The sequence below is a fragment of the Silurus aristotelis genome (assembly GCF_946808225.1).
Source record: "Silurus aristotelis genome assembly, chromosome: 13".
NCBI lineage: Eukaryota > Metazoa > Chordata > Actinopteri > Siluriformes > Siluridae > Silurus > Silurus aristotelis.
Window position 1 is genome coordinate 23,770,912 of NC_139586.1, and position 22,888 is coordinate 23,793,799.

The 22,888-nt window shown below is 39.1% G+C and overlaps 1 protein-coding gene across 42 annotated transcripts in view; it reads left to right on the top strand.

The window, feature by feature from the left end:
* LOC310735809 (myosin IXB) overlaps window positions 1–22,888 on the top strand; it is a 59,024-nt gene extending 36,136 nt beyond the window's left edge. For 2 of the 42 annotated variants that reach the window (XM_083558928.1, XM_083558917.1), the window contains exons 10-42: window positions 499–633; window positions 779–900; window positions 1,143–1,284; window positions 2,009–2,204; window positions 2,475–2,550; window positions 2,938–3,030; window positions 4,415–4,528; window positions 5,628–5,667; window positions 5,811–5,927; window positions 6,223–6,303; window positions 7,235–7,345; window positions 7,485–7,604; window positions 8,519–8,668; window positions 8,742–8,896; window positions 8,990–10,063; window positions 10,259–10,322; window positions 11,641–11,744; window positions 12,532–12,647; window positions 12,805–12,980; window positions 13,072–13,179; window positions 13,654–13,824; window positions 14,037–14,078; window positions 14,230–14,341; window positions 14,553–14,626; window positions 14,969–15,161; window positions 15,850–15,978; window positions 16,510–16,615; window positions 17,059–17,190; window positions 17,413–17,536; window positions 17,997–18,044; window positions 19,180–19,292; window positions 19,571–19,698; window positions 21,237–22,888. In XM_083558928.1, coding sequence (XP_083415054.1) covers window positions 499–633; window positions 779–900; window positions 1,143–1,284; window positions 2,009–2,204; window positions 2,475–2,550; window positions 2,938–3,030; window positions 4,415–4,528; window positions 5,628–5,667; window positions 5,811–5,927; window positions 6,223–6,303; window positions 7,235–7,345; window positions 7,485–7,604; window positions 8,519–8,668; window positions 8,742–8,896; window positions 8,990–10,063; window positions 10,259–10,322; window positions 11,641–11,744; window positions 12,532–12,647; window positions 12,805–12,980; window positions 13,072–13,179; window positions 13,654–13,824; window positions 14,037–14,078; window positions 14,230–14,341; window positions 14,553–14,626; window positions 14,969–15,161; window positions 15,850–15,978; window positions 16,510–16,615; window positions 17,059–17,190; window positions 17,413–17,536; window positions 17,997–18,044; window positions 19,180–19,292; window positions 19,571–19,698; window positions 21,237–21,610 — 5,040 coding nt within the window. In that variant the 3' untranslated portion in view covers window positions 21,611–22,888. Of the gene's footprint in view, window positions 1–498; window positions 634–778; window positions 901–1,142; window positions 1,285–2,008; window positions 2,205–2,474; window positions 2,551–2,937; window positions 3,031–4,049; window positions 4,122–4,414; window positions 4,529–5,627; window positions 5,668–5,810; window positions 5,928–6,222; window positions 6,304–7,234; window positions 7,346–7,484; window positions 7,605–8,518; window positions 8,669–8,741; window positions 8,897–8,989; window positions 10,064–10,258; window positions 10,323–11,640; window positions 11,745–12,531; window positions 12,648–12,804; window positions 12,981–13,071; window positions 13,180–13,653; window positions 13,825–14,036; window positions 14,079–14,229; window positions 14,342–14,552; window positions 14,627–14,968; window positions 15,162–15,849; window positions 15,979–16,509; window positions 16,616–17,058; window positions 17,191–17,412; window positions 17,537–17,996; window positions 18,045–19,179; window positions 19,293–19,570; window positions 19,711–19,785; window positions 19,866–21,236 lie in introns of all 42 variants that reach the window. The other 40 variants (XM_083558957.1, XM_083558956.1, XM_083558955.1 and 37 more) reach the window with 37 other exon arrangements.

The window sequence follows — 22,888 nt, forward strand, 5'->3', positions numbered from 1 at the left end:
ACTAAAACTGCAGTGAGAGGAAAGGAGTGTGACTGGTTCCGGCACAGAAGCATGAGCATAGCAGCCACACCCAGGCATTTTGCCACTCTAAACAAAATGCTGCCTTGCCTCCTCAATTGCTCTGTATTTTGAAACAATATGTAATGTAATAACTCATGCTTCAGTGCATTCAAACAGTATATAAAGTCCAAATAAGAACCTTTAAGACCAAGAAAATCAAGCTAAAGTTATTTGGAATATGAATATCGATACCCAACAATTGTGAGGGACTAAACATGAGAAAGTATAGAAATTTGTATCTCAGTAGATTTGACTGGAACAATGCGGGGGGAAAACGTTGTACTACTAATAATAGTAACACTGAGATTAAAACAAGGCATCAAATCAGCACTAATAATGATTCATATTTTCTTAATCTAAGTTTATAAAGCCAGAGGACTTCAGCACGCTTCAGAATGTGTGCTCATACATTTCTCTTTTATCTGTTTTTTTGCACAGTGTTTGTCTATAGGCGTTCTAGACATCTTTGGCTTCGAAGACTTTGAGACCAACAGCTTTGAGCAGTTCTGCATCAACTACGCTAACGAACAGCTACAGTATTATTTTAACCAGCACATCTTCACGTTGGAGCAGGTCAGGCTACATGTTGTCCTTTAACACCGACACCTAATTTGTAATTTTTATTTTTTATTTTATTTATTCTGCTTTGTTTCTGTTCTGTGCCATGAATGAAAGTCTGGTACATACTGTTTATTGTTGTAGCATTTTGTCTGTGCAGGAGGAGTATCAGGCTGAGGGCATTACGTGGCACAATATCGACTACACTGATAACGTAGGCTGCATTCACCTCATCAGCAAGAAACCCACCGGACTCCTCTATTTACTCGACGAGGAGAGCAAGTAAGGCTAGAACATCTATCATATTAGTCTTGCTTCTTTATGGGTGGACAAATACAAATAAACAATAGCCTGAACAAGAGATCTTGTCCCATTTGATACTGATTTGTCCTTTCCTGTTAAAAACAGGTTCAACATTTCATTCTGTATTGCACATACATGTCATAACAGATGCTCTTTACTTTAGAAAAAATATTTTCTCTCCATTTCTTATTTGTGTTTATTTTCTCTGCCCATCTCTTTAGTTTTCCCCATGCCACAGATATAACCTTGCTGGCAAAATTTAAGCAGCAGCATGAGAGAAACCACTATTTTGTGGCCACACCTGTGATGGAGCCGGCTTTCGTCATCCGCCATTTTGCTGGGAAGGTCAAGTACCAGATCAAGGTAACATCTACAGCTGTATAACATTTTTACCTTTTTGTCTTCCTTTTGTATGTCATATAACGCTGAAGTATTGTGAGCCCCCCCTTTATTACTAAAACTGCATGCATGTATGCTCCATCAAAACAATTAAATGCTCTTAAAATTATATCTACTAGTAAGGAACATTTGGCTTATTGAATTACACTCCAACACTTGAATTCTGTATTTTCCTGCATATCACATTTACATTTATGTGCTCATTCCGGTGTTATCTATTATCTTTCCTGCAATATCTACAAATTTTCAGAAACTTGTAAAGTAGATGCATAACGTAGACAGAACAAATGTGTAATCGGTGATATGGTGACGTCTATAAGGAGATATGGTAACATGATGAGCTGTGTTGTTTTTTTGATTATTTTTAAGTGAGGAAAATAGTCTGGTATGGGAACAAGGGAACGTTGGGATTTTTGAAAAAATTTAACTATATAAGGATAAAATATGAATGATATTAAAATAGTTGACGTGTCATTTAGTATAAGTAAATGAATCTTTCATTTTCGGAGTAAAATAAGAAGTAAAATACAACATCAGATGGTGACAGTAACTTACTGATTAGTTACCATCCTCCCATGTGGTTTCTTTATTAAAATAAATAAAGTGGTAGGTATTTTACAGCTGTTGTGCTCACCTGCCAGTTGCTCCCTAGTGTGTTTGACGCCTGTTATATTTGACATTTTGGCAGGATTTCCGGGAGAAGAATACAGACCACATGCGGCCAGACATCGTGGCCTTGTTGCGCAGCAGTGATCGGGCCTACGTGCGCCAGCTGATTGGCATGGACCCGGTAGCGATGTTCCGCTGGGGCATCCTCCGTTCTGCCATTCGTGCTCTTGCTGCCTTCAATGAAGCTGGACGCCGGTGGGCTGCGAAAACCTCCGGTACATAGAGTTTGGCTTTTTAAGATCAGAATCAGATTAGTGCAAAAAAATCTTAGGTTTATTTTTAGCCTGCACATGAAAGTGTGGTGTGTGTGACGCACGTCTGGATTTGAGTCGATTAAACGCACAGGCTAAGAACAAAGTAAACAGAAGGAGGTATTGTTTGAGTCAGGAATTCAGCAAGTCTTGAATTTGTTTCAATAGACATCAAAAGTTTCTGTGCATGTGGCATATATTTGTGTGTGTGTGTGTGTGTGTGTTTCCATGCAGGTGTGGTTAGACCTGTTTCAAGAGTTCCACTGGGAGAGCTACAGCGGTCCAACACACCCATCGAGAGGATGTATCGGTGAGGCTTAAACTAAGATTATAATTATCTAATGCCATAGCAGGAAGTGCTGTGAGGAACATGATCTCTTCCTGTCCTTTGCTTTTATTTGTGGAGATCATGTGACATGTCTCGCCTCCCGGAGGCGCACTACAGGCAGGTTCTCACAAGTTTACCCAATCATAGCAACATTTTCTCCTCCAGTCATATAGTTTATACATGTTATCCTATGATCCCAAATTGATGCTTAGATGCTGTGCATTTATTGCCATAAGAATACCTGTGGTGTTCTCCTGTTGACCATCTATCTCTTTCTTTCTCCTTTGAGAAAAAAAGTTGCTCACAGATCAGCCTCCTTGAGTCCATTCTGTGATAATTGATTGCCTGTGTGCTGTTTCTGCTTCACAGCCGGGCCTCTATGCTCGATTTCTCTTTTGATCTCTCAGAGGAGCGCCCCCTAGAGGCTTTTGAGGACATCTTTGCTAGTTATGAGAGTAAAAAGTAAGTGGAGGAGCTAGAGCACAGCTCGGGGTCTGGCAGGAGCAGCTGTCTGCAGTATGCCAGACTGGGACATGGAGTTTATGAGCTCATGTGCAAGTACGCTACTTGTGCAAATCTCACTCAGGATTTTAGTGGAGCTTAGTCTATCTTTACCACAGATGCAGCAAAAATATTGTCGGATAAATAATGGTGATAAATACTTTGTCCAAATAAGGCTGGCTGTTTTTGTGGTTATTGGTGACAAACGAGAGCACAGGGGCAGAAAAAATTCTTCACCATGTTGGAGCAATAACCTCTGACTACACAGCTACATATTAGAGTAAATTGATTTCATGTCTAAACTGCTGTGGGCTTTTGGAGCTATAAGAGGAGATTACAGTTGTTGTTTTTTTATTGCAAGCTTTCAGAGATACTGTTAACATCCCCAAAGTTGATTATTTTCTTAGAGCATGTCTTTGAGTCTCTTAGACCACAGCACTTTTCTGATTATTACAATTGTTTTATTTTTTATCTATTTATAATTACATGTGATGTGGAACATCTGTGAAACAAGTTCCTGTTCTTTTTTGCAACAGCTATAAACATTCAGTCCCTCATCTTGCATCTTTTTTTTTCTCTCTTGAAGTTAATGCATGCTCAGACAATAAGCAAGTTAGCGTCACAGTGTAGTCTGTTTATTACTGAACTGAATCCACGATTGGATGTGTGTGGTCTAATGCAAATGTGAGAGAGAGGAATAAATTGAAATGACTTAATCATAAGAACGGTCTCTATATTATGCCATTAGTAATGGCAGTATTTATTAGGCGAATAAAAGTCAGGCTAGTGGTTTATCAGTGTGTCGTCTCAACGCCTTCTCTGCCAGCACATCCTGTTTGACCTCTGAGCTGTGTGGTAGGTTTTATAAGTGCATGGACCACATGGAGGCAATCAGTCAGCACCAGTTAACACCAATATCACGAGTTGCACCTGCATGGACTTTCTCACGTCAATGTTTCCCCCCTGTTTTTTTATAACAGCACTACCATGCTTCTGATTAAGAGCCTTGAGTTCAGCATTGTGGTCGCAGATGAGAGTCACAGTCACGCAAGGCACGATGGCGAGCCTTCATGACACCGTTGTGGTTATGATTAGAATTCAAGCTGCTCGTGGTTCTTCATCTGCTACCATGCTGTGTGTGTGTGTTTGTGTGTGTAAGAGAGAGAGAGAGAGAGAGAGAGAGAGAGAGAGAGAGTGAAATGTATTAAATGTAGACTGTGCGCCCTTTGGTGTCTTTGGTGGAGGAACCTTTTCTTTCCAGCGGTGCATAATTAACGTTTGGGTTTCTGTCCTTTTTACCACATCCTACCTCATCTACACATCCCCCTCACTAAATGTGAATCAGCGACATGCACGCCCAAATTATCAACTCCATTAAGGACTTGCAGTTGGATGGCGAAGACCCACGAAAGCTGCTTCAGTCCTGGGGTCGCCTGCGCTTCCCACGCCACGTTCTTCAGTGAGTCGGTCCAAAGAGACATCGTAACTGTTGAACCCTGACACTCGCCTGCTGTCCCCAGCGTCATATTTTGTATCAAATGACGCTGTTTTCTTGGCTAAGCTTTGATTTGACTTAGGTCGTAAAAGTACAATTTATAATGAATGCTCCTAAAGCCATACTGCTTTAATAGACCCTCCTAACACGTTTGGCACTAATTTGTGCCCAGCTGCTTCAGTTAAAAGAATGAAGTGTTTACAAACCTCGAGCTTTGTTAGGCTCTCCTGAGTTGTTTTTGCCTGCCACGCTTGTGTTTGTTCTAACCTACAAATACACCTCCCACTGTCTCTTAGAAATGAGACATAACCGCTAACCCGCTGCATGATCTAGCTAATGTAGTCTGTCATTTTCACAAACAGGGACTTTTTAGTCAGGGGGGAAAAGATTTTGGGATCCGTGTTTTTGTTATTTAATGTAATTCCAGTCCATCTATTTATCTATTTTAAATGTACACGTTTTTTGACTTTGTTCTTCTAAATTCATTCGAAATTTAAGACCTTGAATTGATTGAAAAATTTTGGTACCACAAATTTATATTTGTGCAAAGCCACTGTTTGCATTTTCTTTAGTAATCAACTTTTTGTGCCATTGTGGTTCAGTGTTGTCCCATTCCTGTTGGCAAATCATTTTCAATTCTCTAAGGTTACAAACGTAACAGGAGTGCTGATGGACTTGCAGTTTCGGAATGCTTCAGAAAAGGTGTAGGTCAATTCAATAACAACCGAATTGCAGCGGAAAAATATACGAGTAAACAATTGAACCGTAATAGCCTAAACAGTCGGAGAAAACAGGAGTTCTGATTCATTACAGGCAAGCATTTCTTACACGAGTGTCAAATATATTCACAATCAAAATATATCATTTGTCCTCAAGAAAAAAAAAGGATCCATAATTTTCTCTTCTCCTTTCTTCATCATTCCCCTTCTTTTTCTTCACTCTGATTCACATGCATCCTTTAATCCCCCTTGCCTATGCATGTGCATGACTTGCAATAACAACGTACTAACCTCCCTCAGCCCCGTCCCACCACACACTCAACCCCGCTATTCCTCCTTTGCAGGAAGAACAAGAACACAAAGAACAAGCAGCTGATTCCGAAGGTACAATATTTTATTTATTTATTTATAAAAAAAATGTTTTATAAAATTATACAATACCATTTCTGTTAAGGGGGGGTTCTACCTTGCGTAAACGTTTTAGCATCCGTGTTGTATCCATTGCTGACCATGCATGTGCTGTGCAGAACCTGCTGGACTCTCGCTCACTGAAGTTCATCGTGGGCCTTCATGACCGCACCACAAAGCCTCTGCTCCACCTACACAAGAAGAAGAGGCCCCCGAGTATCAGTGCTCAGTTCCAGGTACAGCCCCTTTCACCTTTCAACTAAAACCTATGTTAACCACTTAAAATCCATTGGCTCATACACGAGTTCTGCAGAAATTATGCTAAAGATTTAGTTTGTCCGCTAATAATATAGTATAATTTTTGGAGTCTTCGCAAATGGATCAAAGTCTAATGAATTCAGTTTGTATTTAAAATGCTATGCCTCTGTGTCATCACATCATAAAACTAGAGAAAAACCTGCAAATACTTTGTGCAAATAAAAATCAAACGAGGGGTGAATTAAGCAATAAGGCATATGTTTTCTCTGGTAGACCTCCCTCGGTAAGCTCCTGGAAACTCTGGCGAAAGCTGAACCCTTCTTCATCCGCTGTCTACGTTCAAATGCTGAAAAGGTGCTGCATTCCTCATTCCTACAGACACTTACACACACAAAGATACCCAGTGTACACTCTAAGCAGGATTGTTCTAGTGACTAACTAGTGATCTCTTAGTCAAGATCTGGTAAAAGTAATTGTTGCTAATATTAATACTTGTACGTTTGCCATTTTTGCTACAACCAGGAAGGCAACATAAGTGCCCTTTTACACTGTGTCAGAATGATCCTTTTTCTGATTACACACTGTACATGATTGATTATTGCATGAAACAAAAGAGCACACGATTGCAGAGTGTGAGTAGAAATCAAATCGCTTTCTTTCTAGAGTTTAGACCAAGAAAACTGTATTCTGACTAAATTTCTGATTACATAGAGTTGAGATTAATAGAAAAGAAACATCTTTGGTAAGAGGTTTTTTATCAGGAGGTAACAGAGCAAGCAAATGCCACCAACCAGGAAGTTTCAGGAAACTCCTCCTGTTGAAGTTGGCTCTAAATTCATTACATGTACCACAAAAAGTCACACCAGGCAAAACTATAAGTAATAACTAATTATTTTAAAAGTTATAACATAAGAATACTGAATAGGACTCTCGTATGTTTTAGATAGAAATTCTAATAATGTGAAAAGTGTGGGGAGGTGGTAGCTTAGTGGTTAAGGCATTTAAATTTCAAATCCCAGCTACACCATGCTGCCTCTTCTGGGCCCTGTGCAAGGCCCCTAACCCCATAGCTGCTCAGTTGTATGAATGAGATGAATGTATATCGCTCTGGATAAGGGAGTCTGACAAATGCAGTAAATGTAATGTTGTGTGTGTGTGTGTGTGTGTGTGTGTGTGTGTGTGTGTGTGTGTGTGTGTGTGTGTGTGTGTGTGTGTGTGTGTGTGTGTGTGTGTGTGTGTGTGTGTGTGTGTGTGTGTGTGTGTGTGTGTGTGTGTGTGTGAGCAGAAGGAGATGTTATTTGACGAGGCGCTGATTCTGCAGCAGCTACGTTACACAGGCATGCTAGAGACAGTGCGCATCAGGAGGTCAGGATACGCTGCCAAATACACCTTTCAGGTACACCTTCCATGTATTTTAATGCTTTCAAATGTCATTTGACGCTGTTCAGAAATATAATGTTCGAATTTATAGAAAGTCGTGTGTATATTCTGTTTTGCTCACAAAGAAAATGTATTAAAATGTATTTCTGACACAGGAGTTCATTGAGCAGTTTCGCGTGTTGCTGCCAAAAAAAGCGTCTACTCCAGAAGAAATCTTGACGCTGCTTCAAAACCTCAACCTCGACCCCAAAACGTACCAGATCGGCAAAACTAAGGTCCGCCTTTTTCCTGTTCAGAAATAACAGCGCATGCAAGACAGTGTTAACGAGGAACTTTTGAACTACAGGCTTTGTTTATATTTAATTCAGGATCATTAGGTTGATTTTTTGGAACAGTATTTTAATGCTACAATTGATGCTCATTAGGGATAAACTTTAAAGAATTATAAATGTTTAGGTATTACACTTGTTTTTTAATGCAAAAAATGAATAAAAATGAATTTAATTAAATATTGTAGGGAATTCGTGAGATATTATACACCGAGCAGGTATAACATTGTGGCCACCGATCAGGTATAACATGGACCACCTCTCTAATATTCTGTTGGTCCCCCTTTTGCTGCCAAAACAGTTCTGCTCCATTGAGCATTAACAGCATTATTTTCTTCAACAATTTCAGCTACAGTTGCTTGTCTGGTGGATTTGACCACACAGGCCAGTCTTCACTCCCCACTTGCATCAATTAGCCATGGCTGCCCATGACCTTGTCATCGGTTCACCTTTGCTGCTTCATTTGAACACTTTTAATAGATACTAAACACTGCAGACTGGGAACACCATATAAAAGCTGCAGTTTTTGAGAAGATCTGACCCAGTCTTCTATCCATTACAATTTGGCCCTTGTCAAAATCCTTACGCTTGCCTATTTTTCCCTACTTTTAACACATCACCATTGAGGACAAAATGTTCTCTTGCTGCCTAATATATCTCACACACTAACAGGTGCCATGATGAAGAGCTAGTGTTATTCACTTCAGTTGTTAAAATGTTATGTCATAATGTTATGCCTGATCGTTGTAGATCATATATTATATATTGTGATAACATGTATTGTAGATGTGATCATTTTGTTACATTACAACTCTCTAAGCTGCACTTCTTCTAAGCTTCTGCATCTTTGATTTTTACAGGTGTATCTTAAAGAGCTAGAAAGGCAAAAGCTTCAGGACACCCTCCACAAAGACGTCATGCACAAAATAATTTTCCTGCAGCACTGGTTCCAAGCTAAAATGCAGAGGAGGGAGTTCATACGGATGAGGCAGGCAGCCATAATTATTCAGGTAAATGCAAAGTTTTTTTATATTGCACATTGAAAACGTGAATCTGCATCTAAGCACGTATTTTTGGGTATAGCACTCCTGGCGGGAATGCCGCAGCAGACGGTGTAGAGCAGCGACTCTGATTCAAGCTGCATGGCGAGGATACAAACGGAGAGCCGAATACCAGAGTTGCCGAGCCTCTGTAACCAAAGTCCAGGCCCTGGTCCGAGGCCAGTCGGCTCGAAGAAGGTGAAAGGATTAAAGATAATGTTTACGTTGCCCTCTGGGATAGTTATGTTCTTTGTATTTTAATTGTTTCTTTTTTTTCTTCAAATTTTTTAGGTACAATTCTCTGAAGGAAGATAAGAGTCAGAGAGAAGAGGAAGAAGCTCGACAGAGGAAAGAAGAGGAGGTAGCAGCAGCCAGACGAGCCCAAGAGGCAGCAGAGGTGGCCCGAAAAGCACAAGAGGCTGAGAAGGCAGCCAGAAAAGAGAGGGAGGCAGCTGAGGCTGCCAGGAGGGCACAAGAGGAAGCAAAGAGACAAAAAGATGCAGAAGAGCTTGCTATTAGACAGAAGCTAGCAGAGGAGGAGGCAGCAAAACTCTTAAAACAGAAGACAAAGAAGGAAGTACCAGATCTGCAACTTAATAATCAGGCTGTCTTAGAAATTTACAGTCAGAATGATTTAGCACAGACCTCTGGGAAAAAGGAAAGCCAGCAGACTGAGGCTGGTCCTCAGCATAAAGCAGAGCTCTTGGATAGTCAAGTAAGACCTGAGCACAGTAAGAGTTTGGTTGTTGTAGAGAAGCAAAATAAAGCTATGGGAGATGCACAAGAAGCAAACAAGGACTCTATCACCACCACACCAGAAAAATTGAATCCGAATACAGCTACTGCTCACAGCACAATTTCCATTTCTCCCCTCCCTAAACCATCCATCAGTGTTTCTGTAGAAGATTATGTAAAAAGCCCACAAACTGATAACTTAACACCTAACGCCATTCATCCTGATTTAGTTCGGCCCAAAACACCACCAATTGGGAAACTTTCCACCACCCGGAGTCAGGAAAAGAGAGAGCTGAGGAGGCAGCGTGGTTTAGAACACAACCAGAGGGAGAGTGTGCGTGCAGCTGCTGCAGGCAAAGATGAGCGCTGCAAAGAGCTTGACCAGTACACCTTCATATCCCAGAAGAACGAAAAGCCTAAGAAGGAGGCTGAAGATGAAGAGATGGTAAAGAAAGAGGCTGCAACCGGCCCAGTCAGACCCTCGACTTTACCCCTGGATGTGCCTGCATCTAATGAACCCAAACACACTTGGACCAAGGAACTGCCAAGCCGAGAAAAAAGCAACACCCAGCCTGAGATTATGCTGAAAGAAGCCAGACACCAAGAAGATAAGAAAGCACGCATGTTAAAGTATGGCTTATTGCACAGTGCTTTTTTTTGTTTTATTACTCATAAGTCAGCGCAAATGATTCCACAGACCAATCCTACACTGTAGAAATAAGTGGATATAACCAATTACAATAATCATTGCATCATCCATTGTTAGATTTATATCATAGCTCGAACATAGAAATTATTTTTCTTATTTTCCTCTGTGTTTTTCAGGACCTCCCGGTCTTTTGATGACATTACAGAGTTTAAAACCTCAGATGTCCCCGCAGTTTTGCAGGTAGAGTGTTTACAAGTGTTTTTTTTTTTTTTTTCTTTTCTGTTTATCTGTAAAACATCACCTACCTATTAAACCAAGCTCTCTGGCTCACTCAGGGCAGTGTGCATTGTCGGAAGTGTCCCAGACGCAGACACCGACTTGGCATTGTTCGTAACTGCTTGAATGTAAAAAGTGCAGAAATGGAGGATGTGGAGTTCTGGAGGTTCTCTCTAACTAATCCTGTGCAGGTCACGTATCTTAACTCAGAGTCGAGAGCTGCTTGGGGAGACTGAATGAGCGTGCTGGGAATCAATGAAAGGGCCTGCCTTTTTTTCCTTTTCTATTCAACAAGAAATCAAGCATGGCTGCTGTTAGGGGTTTTATACACTAATCATCCAAACGATTCACTAATCATATTCAAACTGCTAGTCTGGAAATATTTCAAACATGGCCGCAATCTATAGTCAACTTCAAATTGTGTTTGGTTTTAAATTTATTTATTTATTTAATCGTTTTTACTACATTTTTTGTTTTTTTATTTTCTATTTTGATTCAATACTTCATTCATGACTCTTTCTTGGAAAGAATCTTTATTTCAATCCCATACCTTTCTGCTACTACTACTACTACTAACAAGTAAACAATGAAAAGATGCACGCAAAGAAAAGACCAATTTTGCCACGAAAAATCTCAAAAAAATATCAGTGAGGCAAAAGTACTACTTGAAGGTCAGCATCTAATAATTTGTATGGCCAAACATCTTTTACATTCTTTTTTTGTTGTTTGTTTGTTTGTTTTGTTTTTTCCAGTGAATTGGCTTTTCTGTTGAGTGAGTTTAACTAACTTTTACAATTAGTAAAGAAAATAAGAAAATACTATTCGACGAGTGAAAAAGGATTTGTTTTGCGAACTCTATCTTTTGTAGTAGAGCAAAATGAAGCGCTAGTCTCATTGTTGAAGCAAACATGCTTATGATGTTCCTGCCAACCACGATCGCTTACATATTCCTTACTCTCTGTTCAGTAATTAATAACTGTCGAGAATGTAATGTGATATTGATGTGCATAATAATTTTGATTTTGATTTTTCTTAGGGTGAGGCAAGGCTTCTGGCTTAAAAATGCAAACTTCAACAATAACATTCTAATTGCTATCTGAGAATGAGCATATTCTTAAAATTGTGTTCAGTCTAGACAATAAAAGCGGTTTATAATCCTGGTGGTGGTGCTAACTGATCGTTCTTAAAACTGTAAATGCACTGTGCCTTTGGTTGAACGAATCGGCACACCTGGTGAAACCGTGGTGTAAGTAATTGAGATTATTTCTGTATCCCTTTACAGCCCATGCCTCGTGTTGTTGAGGGTACACAGGGAGGAAGAGTGAGTAGCGTGAAAAGGCCACCGCAGGACGACAGCCTTCATGCCCATCCTCCCACTCCTGAGAGGTGCGATTCGAACATCGGATTATTATTATTATAGAGAAATAGATGTAACAGTACAATTTATTCTTTGGGAACGTTTAATCTGGTACCAGAACTACTCAGACAAAGGCTGATGTAAAAATGTTCTGTTCCAGTTTGGTGGTGCCAAAGATTCTGGTATTTCACACAATTAAAAATTATGAAAGTATTGATCAGGAAAGTTACAGTTAGTGCTGTTTCACTTCATTAGGTCCTGGAGCTTAATGTAATCACATGTAGAAAACCAAAGAGGTTTAGATTGTGAAATTAGAAGCTTGAAATACATGATTCTGTGCTTACCACTGTTGAAGTGAATAGTTGGCTGTGTCCTTGTGTGAGCAGTCATTGCTGTCAAACTGTTATCGCACAGGAAACCTGAGTCATCTAGCTCATGGGAAAACACCAGCCATGCCTGAGCTTATCTGACCTGCTTAAGAGCCTGACATAAATTTTTTACTCCCTTTTATAGCTGTTATGGGAACAAAGAGATTCCTTCAATTAATCATATCATTAAGTACTTGGAATGGACAAATGTGTTTAAAAGGGTTCATGTCTAAACTGAGATTTTGGCCTGACACCACCAGATTCCATGTTCAATCATACTTTAGGTTGCGTCGGTTGGGTTTTTTAAGAAAAGAAAGCAAACATTAATTACACATTTATCTTAGTGTGCTCTGTGCAAGTCTCTGTAAATGAGCTGTGAATATATAATAAAAAATGTTATATAGTATCATTCTAGTCAATTTGCAGTTAAGTGCTTTTCGTGTTACAGATCAACAGGCTTCTTGAGGAAGATCTTGAAGAAACGTCCTCATAAAGAGGCCCAAACTCCAGAAGACGGAGATCTAACACTGGCAGTTGGTCTGAGTGAAAAAGAGAGCGTTCACTGTAAGTTGCTGGGTGTTTTTAAGGTGGAAATATTCAATAGTTTTATTATTTCCTTCAAATAATTCAACTGCAGTGTTACGCATATGGAATCATTAAAGACTCACAAAGTGGAAATTTGTCAAACATGTTGGATTGTTTTTCTCTCCGTCGCACACAGCCATCACATCTTCACGCACACCTCATTCCGAGCCTCCCAGTGGCCGCCCGAGTCGAAATCCTTCTATTAAGATAAGCCGGGCCACACGGGTCACAGAGCAGTGGAACGCCTCACTGGACCGGGAGATCACCAATGCCAACGAGCTTCGGCATCTCGATGAGTTTCTCGGAAATCAGGTCCCATAAACGACACTGATTACAAATTATAGTGCAAAAACAAAGAAATTAAGTGCTTAATGCTTTTTTGGTTCATTTCTGCGTGGTACAGGTGAACGACCTGCGTTCGAGAGGAAAGCACCTGTCGGCGACAGAGCACATCTTTATTACAGCCACCATGCTGTTCAGAGAGAACATCAAAAGCATGTACTCGCGTTCAGTAAGTGTTCAAGGCAGATCTCAGACCTTTTACTGCTGGTTGCCCTGATTAGATATAATTATATTGTCAATTAGTAGTGTTTTTTATTGGGTCTTCTTACTAACGCCTAATGGTGGCAATGGGAATTACATTGAAGTAGGGATGAGGAAATGTGCTAAATAATGTAGAAAAAAAAATAAATTGCATGGTCTTTGGATTAGAATTTGTTTGACAAGCCAATGCATTTTGAATTAAAACAGTTATAACAAATGCATGTTGATATCGAGAAGTTTAAATATAAGAATCATAATGTTGGTCGTTCATGAAAATTACAGTAAACAAGTATATATTTGTACTTTGCATGGCTTTCAAAGTTAAGATTACCCTGAAGGATATACTTCACTAGATTGAAGAATATATAGCTGATATAACTGATTATATTATTTTCTGCAATCATTTACAAACTATACTTTCCTCTTTTTTTTTTTTCTGCAGGAGCCTCACATTGGATATAAGAGTCTAATGAGGGGCTACCAGAAAAAGGTGAACAGCTTAGCGGGTGAACAGCAGAAGGGCGAGGTGCAGCTTGTTGTCAATCTGTTCCAGTCAGTGCTGGATGGGTTTATACGAGGGGAGATCAAAAGGGAGGAGGCTGAACCTGCGAAGGTAGAAAAAGACAAAACATATATCTTCTTTCGAAATATAATGCTGTGTAGCCATGTCTGTTGTCAGGGATAAACACACATCAATTTCCTTTCATTCTTAATGTTCATTGTGAAAAGCGCTATAGAAAATATCCTGGAACTTGGATTTCTTTTTGTATAATGTGTAAACTAGGATATCTACTTTAACAACTTTTTCCCCATTATCTGTTTCAGCCTCCGAAGGGTCGGAAAAAGAGGCGGAAAAAAGACAAGAACGTAAGTGCTGCTGCCTACACTCACTTACACTAGCCACACCCACTTCACACACATTCAGCACTGTGTCATAACCCTTTTTTTGGTAATAAAAAAAGCTACAAAATCACTCCCTTTTTTTTTTTTTTCTTTTCTTTATCCTCTTCATGTTCAGACGGAAAGTGCACTGGACCATGTGTTTAGCAACTTCCAGGTGAACATAATGCAGTCATGTGACCAGTGCTCTTCCTACATCTGGGTGATGGAGAAAGCCTACATGTGCAGCTGTGAGTATGCATCCTGTGTAAATTATCATTTACTTTAATGGTAAATCTGTTGTTTCCTATTAAAATCTTATGTTTAGAAACTCACATTTAAATATAGTGGCTGTATTATTAAGTTCTCAATTTTACCTTTTAATACCATTTACACAATGCTGATGTTAGTGTCAAAAACAAGAAATTAAAATGGAATTACAACTGAGTGTCTGCATTTCAGATTGCAAGCTGGTTTGCCACAAGAAGTGTCTGTCCAAAATTGTCACGGATTGTAATACTTACTGCTCAAAAAAGGTACAACTTACAGTACAACCACTCAAACTTGACAATCTGTCCACTTAATAAATTCACTTATTCTAATTTTATTGTTTTTATTGTAAGTTTTCATACAGCAGCGATTTACCCTTCACATAAATCAATACAAAAAAAGTGTGTAGTGATAAGTGTATAGGTCGATAAGGAGCTATTTATTAAGGAAGAAGTCAGTGTCAGTGCTTTGTGACAGGATAAGCTGTAACTTTATTTAACATCATGTGGGAATCATTCACTTGCTGTTTCAGGAAAATAATACAATTCTGAATGGAAACTTACTTGTTTTCTTAAATGTTGTCTCCTGTTTCTTCATGTCTGGTCCAGAATGAAGAGGACTCCAGTTCTCAGCACTTTGGTGTGCGTTTGTGCCGTCTGGTCACTGATAAGGTCCCGATCCCCATGGTTCTGGAGCTTTTGCTAGAACAGGTGGAGATGAATGGCCTCTACACTGAGGGCATCTACAGGAAATCTGGCGCAGCCAATCGCATAAAGGAGCTCCGGCAACTTTTGGAAACCGGTAAGCAAAGTTCCTACACGTTTTTAAAAAGTATAAATAAGTATGGAATTTTACTTGTATTGATTTTTTTCGAAAACATGTGTGTTTCTGTACTATTGCCCCCATTCTGTTTTCTAAAATATAAAATTTTTTTATAAAACAAAGGCTACATCTAACATCGTATCCGGATACATTTGAAAACGGCGTTTTCTTCTATTAAAACGCTCTGTGTCCACACTTTTGTTTTCGTTCTTTCCCCAAAATTTGCTCATTAACACAAACGTCTGAAAAAAGCGAAACGCCCCTGTCCAGCACGAGACACTTCGACCTGCGTATATACTTTCCGGCTCTTTGAACACTTTGGACTTTAAAATCATTTAGATGTTAAAAGTGGTCATACAAATTTTTATGGAGTTTGCATATGTGAGTCTGGAAAAGTATGGAGTTTTGAAATGAAAATGTGGAGGAACCCTGGGTCCTGGGTAAGACTAAAAACATCTCTAGAGTTGTTTCATTGTAGCATTACACTAATAAAGCAGGGTATTTTTTTTCTTCTCAATTTATTATATATAAAGCGCTACTGGAGATGATGTTAATGCATTGCAAACTTTTTCACATTATATATATATCACAGTAAATATTGGAGAAATTGCTTGTTTTTTAAATATGTGTGGTGTTTTGTTATAGCTGTGTGTGTCTGTTTTTACAGATCCTAATACCGTGTGTTTGGAGGACTACCCCATCCACACTGTAACTGGTTTGGTGAAACAGTGGTTGAGGGAGCTCCCTGAACCCCTGATGACATTTAATCACTATAATGACTTTCTCCATGCAGTAGGTGAGTTCAAAAACACCTAAATCATAAATCGAATAAAAACTGTGCGTGTTGATTAATAACTCGATAAGGAGATATTTATCTAGGGAAGAAGTCAGTGTCAGTGCTTTGCGACAGGGAAAGTGGAAATGTTATTGCTTTAAAATGTTTTAACATCATGTGGACAGAGAGGAGGTTTGCGGTTTCACAGTAATATGACAAGCAGCATTTTCTGTTGAGGGAATAACTGTTTGTAGCTGCTGTTATGTACGTGAAAGTAGGAATTAATTGTATTTTTGGAAATTTAACATCAAATGTAACTAAACGTATAAAATATTAGATTTTTTTTTTTGGATAAATAAAAAAATGCAAATGTTTTCACTCACTGTTCCAGGAAAATAATGAAAACTTGTGTGCTGGGAATGACTACATAAATGTTTTATTTTATTTTATTTTATTATGTTGTCTGGTGCCATTGTTACATGTTGTCTGGTGCCATTGTCATTTGAGTGTTTGCCCTCATGTATTAAATTGAATGGGTTTTTTTTTGGACAGAATTACCTGAAAAGCAAGAACAGCTTCAGGCCATCTACAGGATTATAGAGGAGCTCCCTACAGCCCACTACCAGACTCTGGAGAGACTCATTTTCCACTTAGTCAGGTGAGCAATTCAGCCTCTCGGTAAAAAGCGAGGCATTGGTCTTCACAGCTCATTCATGCGATGTGTTTGTAGTTTTGAGTAACTTAGGAGTTTGTTGGGAAGTGAGCCTTCTCCAGAACTAGGTTGAAGGATACATTAAACATTGAGCTTGTGAATCAGAATTTCTCTTTTCACTTAAATTATTAAAAGTAACCAATTACTAACGTTATGTTCTTGTTTTTATAGTTAATATTACATAATTAACCACAAGATCATGAAATTAAATGTAACAATGAATGTTTTTTTTTTTTTCCCAAAGAATTGAAAATCATTGTTGTGCTAAAAGATAAATAAGACACTTTTTTATATTTTTTCTTATACCAGCATGAGTGTTTTACTTGACTTTACTTTTATTGCCTGTGATGTAAAAATGTTTGCAGTAATAATTAATTTGTTTCCTCCAGAGTATCGAGAGAGGAGAAGAGTAACCGGATGACCCCAAACTCCCTGGCCATTGTTTTTGCCCCCTGTATCCTGCGTGGCCCTGACAGTGCTGACCCGCTGCTCAGCATGAAGGATGTTGCCAAGACGACCACGTATGTGTCCTGCTGCCAGTCTTTCTCAGTCCAAAGATAACTGGCAATGATTATAACAAACATACCTTGTCTTTTTTTTTTTTTTTTTTTTTTTTTTTTTTTTTTTTTTTTTTTTTTTGTGTGAGCATATTGTGCAGGTGTTTAGAGTTGCTAATTGTGTGTGAAATGTAATAGTTGTGCAGGTGTGTAGACATGCTGATTGTGTGTGCTCCTGCTGCACAGGTGTGTAGAGATGCTGATTAATGAGCAAATGAGGCGGTATATTGAAAGGCTGGAAGAGATTGAGCAACTGGAGTATGCTGAAACGCTGGCAAAGAACCAGCTCAAGCTGAAGCGAAGCAACACGGTAGGAGCAGAGAGGATTTAAACATCTGTGCAGACACACACAACTGCAGCATTTCTGCCTTTTCTCTCTGTAGCTCCTTCAGTTTATTTCTGGGTCTGTATTTATTTATCTCCCCTTTCTGCAGCTAATGCTGTCTCACAATTTATTTGTCTCTGTCTGTCCATTTTTTTTTTTTTTTTGTCTCTCTTTATCTTTTTATTTCAATCTCTTTTTAATATCTATTTTTTTTAGTTGTCACACAGTAAGAATGAAGGCTGTCTTCCAGGATGTTTCTGCCTCCTTACATTCTCTCTTTTTTTATCTCTATCTATATATTACTTAATTTATGTCTCTTTCTATGTGTCTGTTTGCTCTCTTTCACAATTTCTCTCTCTGTCTACTGTATTTGTGTGTATAGCTGCAAGAATTGCTCTGTCAATTTGTGATGCATTTCTCCCTGCTTCTGTGTTGGTTTCTGTAGACCTGGCCTTTACCTCTAAGGTTTACCTCTCCTTATAAAGGAGTAGCGGTATGTATGTTCAACTGGAGTCCCATGTACTCACTCACCGTGTGTATATGCGAGTCTGCATGTTGTGCAGATGCTAACACACTCTTAACAAATCCCCCCTCACTGCATGCATGTTTGTGTAGTTCTGTTTAATGTGGGGTTTTGTATTATGGGTTGTCGTCATGGCACTGCATGAATTTTCATTTCATCTTTCATATTTTTTAGTTTGCAACGTTTTCCATAATACCTAGTTTTCATTCTTAGTGGAGATTTGTGGGTTTTTTGTGCAAGGGTTTTGTTTTTATAAGACTTGTCTAACAATTTCTACTTCACTGCATGGGTCATAAGCCTTGCACTATCTATAATTTTCATTTGCTATCTGGAACGGTGTGTTCTCTGTGAATATTATAACTTGGGGATGTGGTAGCTTAATTGTTTAGGCATTGGACTTTGAATCCAAAAGTCAAGTTCAAATCCCAGTTAAACCAATCTCCCACTCCTGGGCCCCTGAGGAACGCCCTTAACCCCATCACTGCTCAGTTGGATAAATGTAAGCCACTCTGGATAAGTGTGTCTTCTAAATGCCCCAAATGTAAATGGCTGTTGCAAGATCACAGAACATGGGCAGTACTCAAACCATCTCAACATCCATTCCAGTAAAAAGTCACAGAGATCACTTTCTTCATTCTGATGTTTGATGTGTTCATTACCTGAAGCTCTGGAGCTGCATGCTCTCCATGATGTTAAGGATTGTGTTGGTACTATATTATTGGTCGATTAGATAATTGCATGGTTGCACAGGTGTTCCTAATGTAGACTGTGCTGTTTATCCAGTTGTGTGCGATAGCTTCTGTCATGTTCCGACAGACGAGAAACATTACACACTTTCTGAAATAGTCTCTGTGGTTTTAGAAGCACTTTTGATGGAGCTGCACGGGCAGGGATGAACTAAAATGACCTGGCATCACATTGGAAACAGTTGTAAATTCAGAAATAACTCTGTGTGTGTGTGTGTGTGTGTGTGTGTGTGTGTGTGTGTGTGTGTGTGTGTGTGTGTGTGTGTGTGTGTGTGTGTGTGTGTGTGTGTGTGTGTGTGTGTGTGTGTGTGTGTGTGTGTGTGTGTGTGTGTGTGTGCGCGCGCGCGCGCGCACTTCAGGTGAAAGAGAAACCTTCTGACCTTCGTGTAGTTCCTGAGAATGAACCACTTGACTCAGACACAGAGGCTGAGAGGAACTTGGTGGAGCGAATCAAGTCCATCAAACAAGAGAAGTAGGATTAAACACAACTCTTTTTTTTTTTTTTTTTCTGGTCTTTCGTCACTCCCTGTCCTCCCGTACACCCTAATCTCTCTTTCTTTGTCTCTTTCACACTCCCTCTCTCTGTCTCTCACAGCATTATAGTCATGTATGCAAAAAAAAATATTTATTTTTTTATAAAAATGGTGCTGAAAAGATTGTAAAGAACAGTTTTTGTATGTATTCAACCCTAAATATAATGGGTTGTTTTTTTAATTAAGGCATTCTGCTGAATGTGTTTGTGTGTTTCAGAGAGGACTTGGTGTGCAGGCTGCCAGATATGGAGCAGCCGGGTTCAGATCAGGAGAATTTGGACTCTGAGGCATCGGCTAGCTCAGAAAGTCTTTTAGATGACCGTACCCCCTGTTTGGACATGGAAGGTCAGTATTAAGGTACAGCCAATTTGGCTTTTATAATCTCTGGACTTTCTCTTGGCATGATGAGTCACAGTGTCATTTATGATACAGGTGTGGAGAGGCCGCTGCTGGTACCTTTAAAGAGAGTCGCGGTGCCGGCTGCTCTCTAGCAGGTTTTGATCAAACCGAACGTGTGTGTTGGGGGTCTGTGGGAGTTTGGATCTCTTATGAATGCATGTATATATTATTAGAGGTTGGATGTTTTGTTCTAATGAGAAAGCATGGCACTGAGGTCTGTAGGTAGAATAACCTAAAATTGTGTATGGTGGGGCTGTGACTATTTGCAAATGATACAGATTGTAATGTAGAAAATACATTTTACTATTTACATAGATACTATTTATCTAATGTTTCCTAAACTTTATTTTACAAATTTGCCAACAGTTGACAAATTTTGTTTGAATACAGCACTGTTTTTTCTTTTAACTTTTTTTTTAAATCATTATTATTGAATTTAATTTGCTTATAGATACATTTAATATGGTGAAATATCCGTGAAACAAACTAGTTCCTGTTCTCATTTGCGGTACAACATCCATAAACAGTCATTTTTTTCACCGGCCTTGTCCCGTGTTATAGTTAAGGAAATTATTTTACAGAGGAAAAACCTTGAAGGTGTCTAAAAACGTAACGGTGCAGCACACCGTAACATTGGCTGATGTTAACGATTTCCAAAAAAGGTTAATGTGGCAGGAGATGTGGGGAAAGATCATTCAGTTCAGAGACTCTGGCTCATTATGTTTAAAATACAACAAATTAGCAGTAATTAGGAACGAGAACAGTTGTGCGTTGCGTGCCAGATCAACCTGCTTCCTCTCCATCCAAAACCGGTGCTTTCTCACAGGCTTCAGTTCACTACATCTAAATCGAGATTCTGCAGAAACCTTCACCATATCAATGATACCGGTTTATGTAGCGTTTCCTCAAGAATGAGCGATGCCCATTTTTAACGAGCACATTTGCATAATTTTGTAAAGTTCCCCTTCCCTGTTGTCAGAGCCATTGCTACAGACAAAGAATCAGCACTTTCAGATTCATCTGAATCTTAAATCCAGGCGTACACATGACTAGAAAGCTATTTTCGATTTGGTTTAAATAAAAAAAAAATAAAAAAAGAAGAAATTTGAACACATAATTTGAATTTGCAAATATCTCACTGTAACCTACATAAGTTCATAGAATGGCCTCATCATGACACAATTTTATCCATCTTATGCAGTTTGTAATGTATGTAGTGCTACCATTAATGCTTAATCTGTCTGTACAGGTGTTTTGAATGCTGAATATTTCAAGTGATTACAGTGTGCTGTGTGGTTGCTTTAATGCCTCTCATATACTGCTTTTCCTGAGCTTGGTGTTTCTGGGTTAAATGTTGATCTGTACTGTGCATGTGGTCTGTAGTAGGTTTGATAACTGCATGAGTAGATGCATGACTGTTGTGGAGAGGAGGGTGGGGATTCCTTCTCCTATCTAAACCAAGCTATTATTTCCTTTCTGTCCAGGTAGAATGACAGCCATACTGCAAACCCATAAACCGAAACCCTCTAGCTCATCCTCGCTATCCCAGCTGAGTTTATCACAAACTAAGAACTGCAGTTCCTCCACTCCTGCTTTATCATCCTCCAGAAATCAGCTTCAGCGCCGATATCCCATAATCCCCTGCACCCTGCGCCTGCCCGCTGGTGCCTTCACACTTGTACAGAGACGGCCCAGGCCCGGACGCCGCAAAGACAGCATCCAGTCTCTCTTCTTGGGCTCTGGGCCCGAATTGGATGCCTTGTCCTCTTCTTTGTCTTCCTCCTCTATCCCGCAGAACCTCCTTGTCCCCAGACGCTTCTCGGACCCCGACATTGCTCGTATAGAAGATGATGTTTGATTTACGGCTTTCATATCAGCTCAGTCAAAGTTGACTGATCCTGTTCACAAAGCACTTTTTCTCCTCATATTAATAATATAGAAAATTTTTTTTGAAGTGCATATTTGTGGTGCAGCCTCATGGGTGCTATCATAAACCTAAATTCTATGCTTGTAATTTTTTTTTTTTTTTTTTTAATGGACAAAGAGCATGATATTGCACCTTTCTATTTCTTCTTTTTTTTTAAAAAAACAACAGTTTTTAATTGTGCCTTTTAATTTCTTGTCCGTGTATATGTTTGTACTGTTTCTCTTGAAAAGTATGAGGGCAAGGACATTTTTGGACATGACCTCTTACTTAAAACACTTCCAAAAAAAAACAAAAAGAAATCTGACACTTTCATACCTGTTTCCCACCAACACATTGCTGGTGCAGATTCTGGTTGGTGCAGACCAACAAATTTTTTTTTTTTTTAAGCAGTCAAATTTTTTTAAATGTTCTATTTTATTTTGGCTTTGAGCGTGTTTACGTTGAATTCATAGTAAAATCTACACAGCACACAGAGAGAGGGAGAACAGGATGTATGTACATGTATCGATTACTTTTAGCTATTTATTCTCGATGTACAGTTGTGCAGTTGATCCTGATCTTAACAGGGACGCTGAATTTATGGTTGCGATAGTCATTTTAACATTTTTTTTTTTTTTTTTTTTTTTTGCAATATCTAGTTTTAATGATATATCAAAAACTTCAGTTTTCTGATCAATTCTTGCTCTCTTGTTATGCTGGAAACATTTCAACATTATTCACCATGCACCATGTTGGTGGAAAAGCTCTTTGTGAACTGTGGACTTCTCAAGCTCCTTGGGAGTTATCTAACAGATCGTATAAACCGGACAGCAGAGCAAAAGAAAAAAAAACAGCATGAGCCACTTTTTGTCTGGTGGAAGACACCCAGACGAAGCAACATGAAACCAACATGAAAAAGCATCAGCTTTTTTCAGACAATGAACAATATCCTGGATCTATAGAAAACAGTAGGACGCTGCTCTCGAGGTCAGTGGGAATGTCATAGAAGTGTGTGTGTATTGTGTTTACTAATGATGTGTTTAACCTGCTGGTGTATGTTGTGCCATGTGGAAGTGTCGCGAGTGAGGAAGAGTGGGTTCAAACGACATGCTTGCTTTTGTTTGGTGTATTTGTACTTTTCAGTGGCGAATGTTTCTGTTCTGCTGTTCCTCATCCAAAGGACAGATTGAACTAATTATTTTCTTACAATACACTTTGTACTTGGCTGCA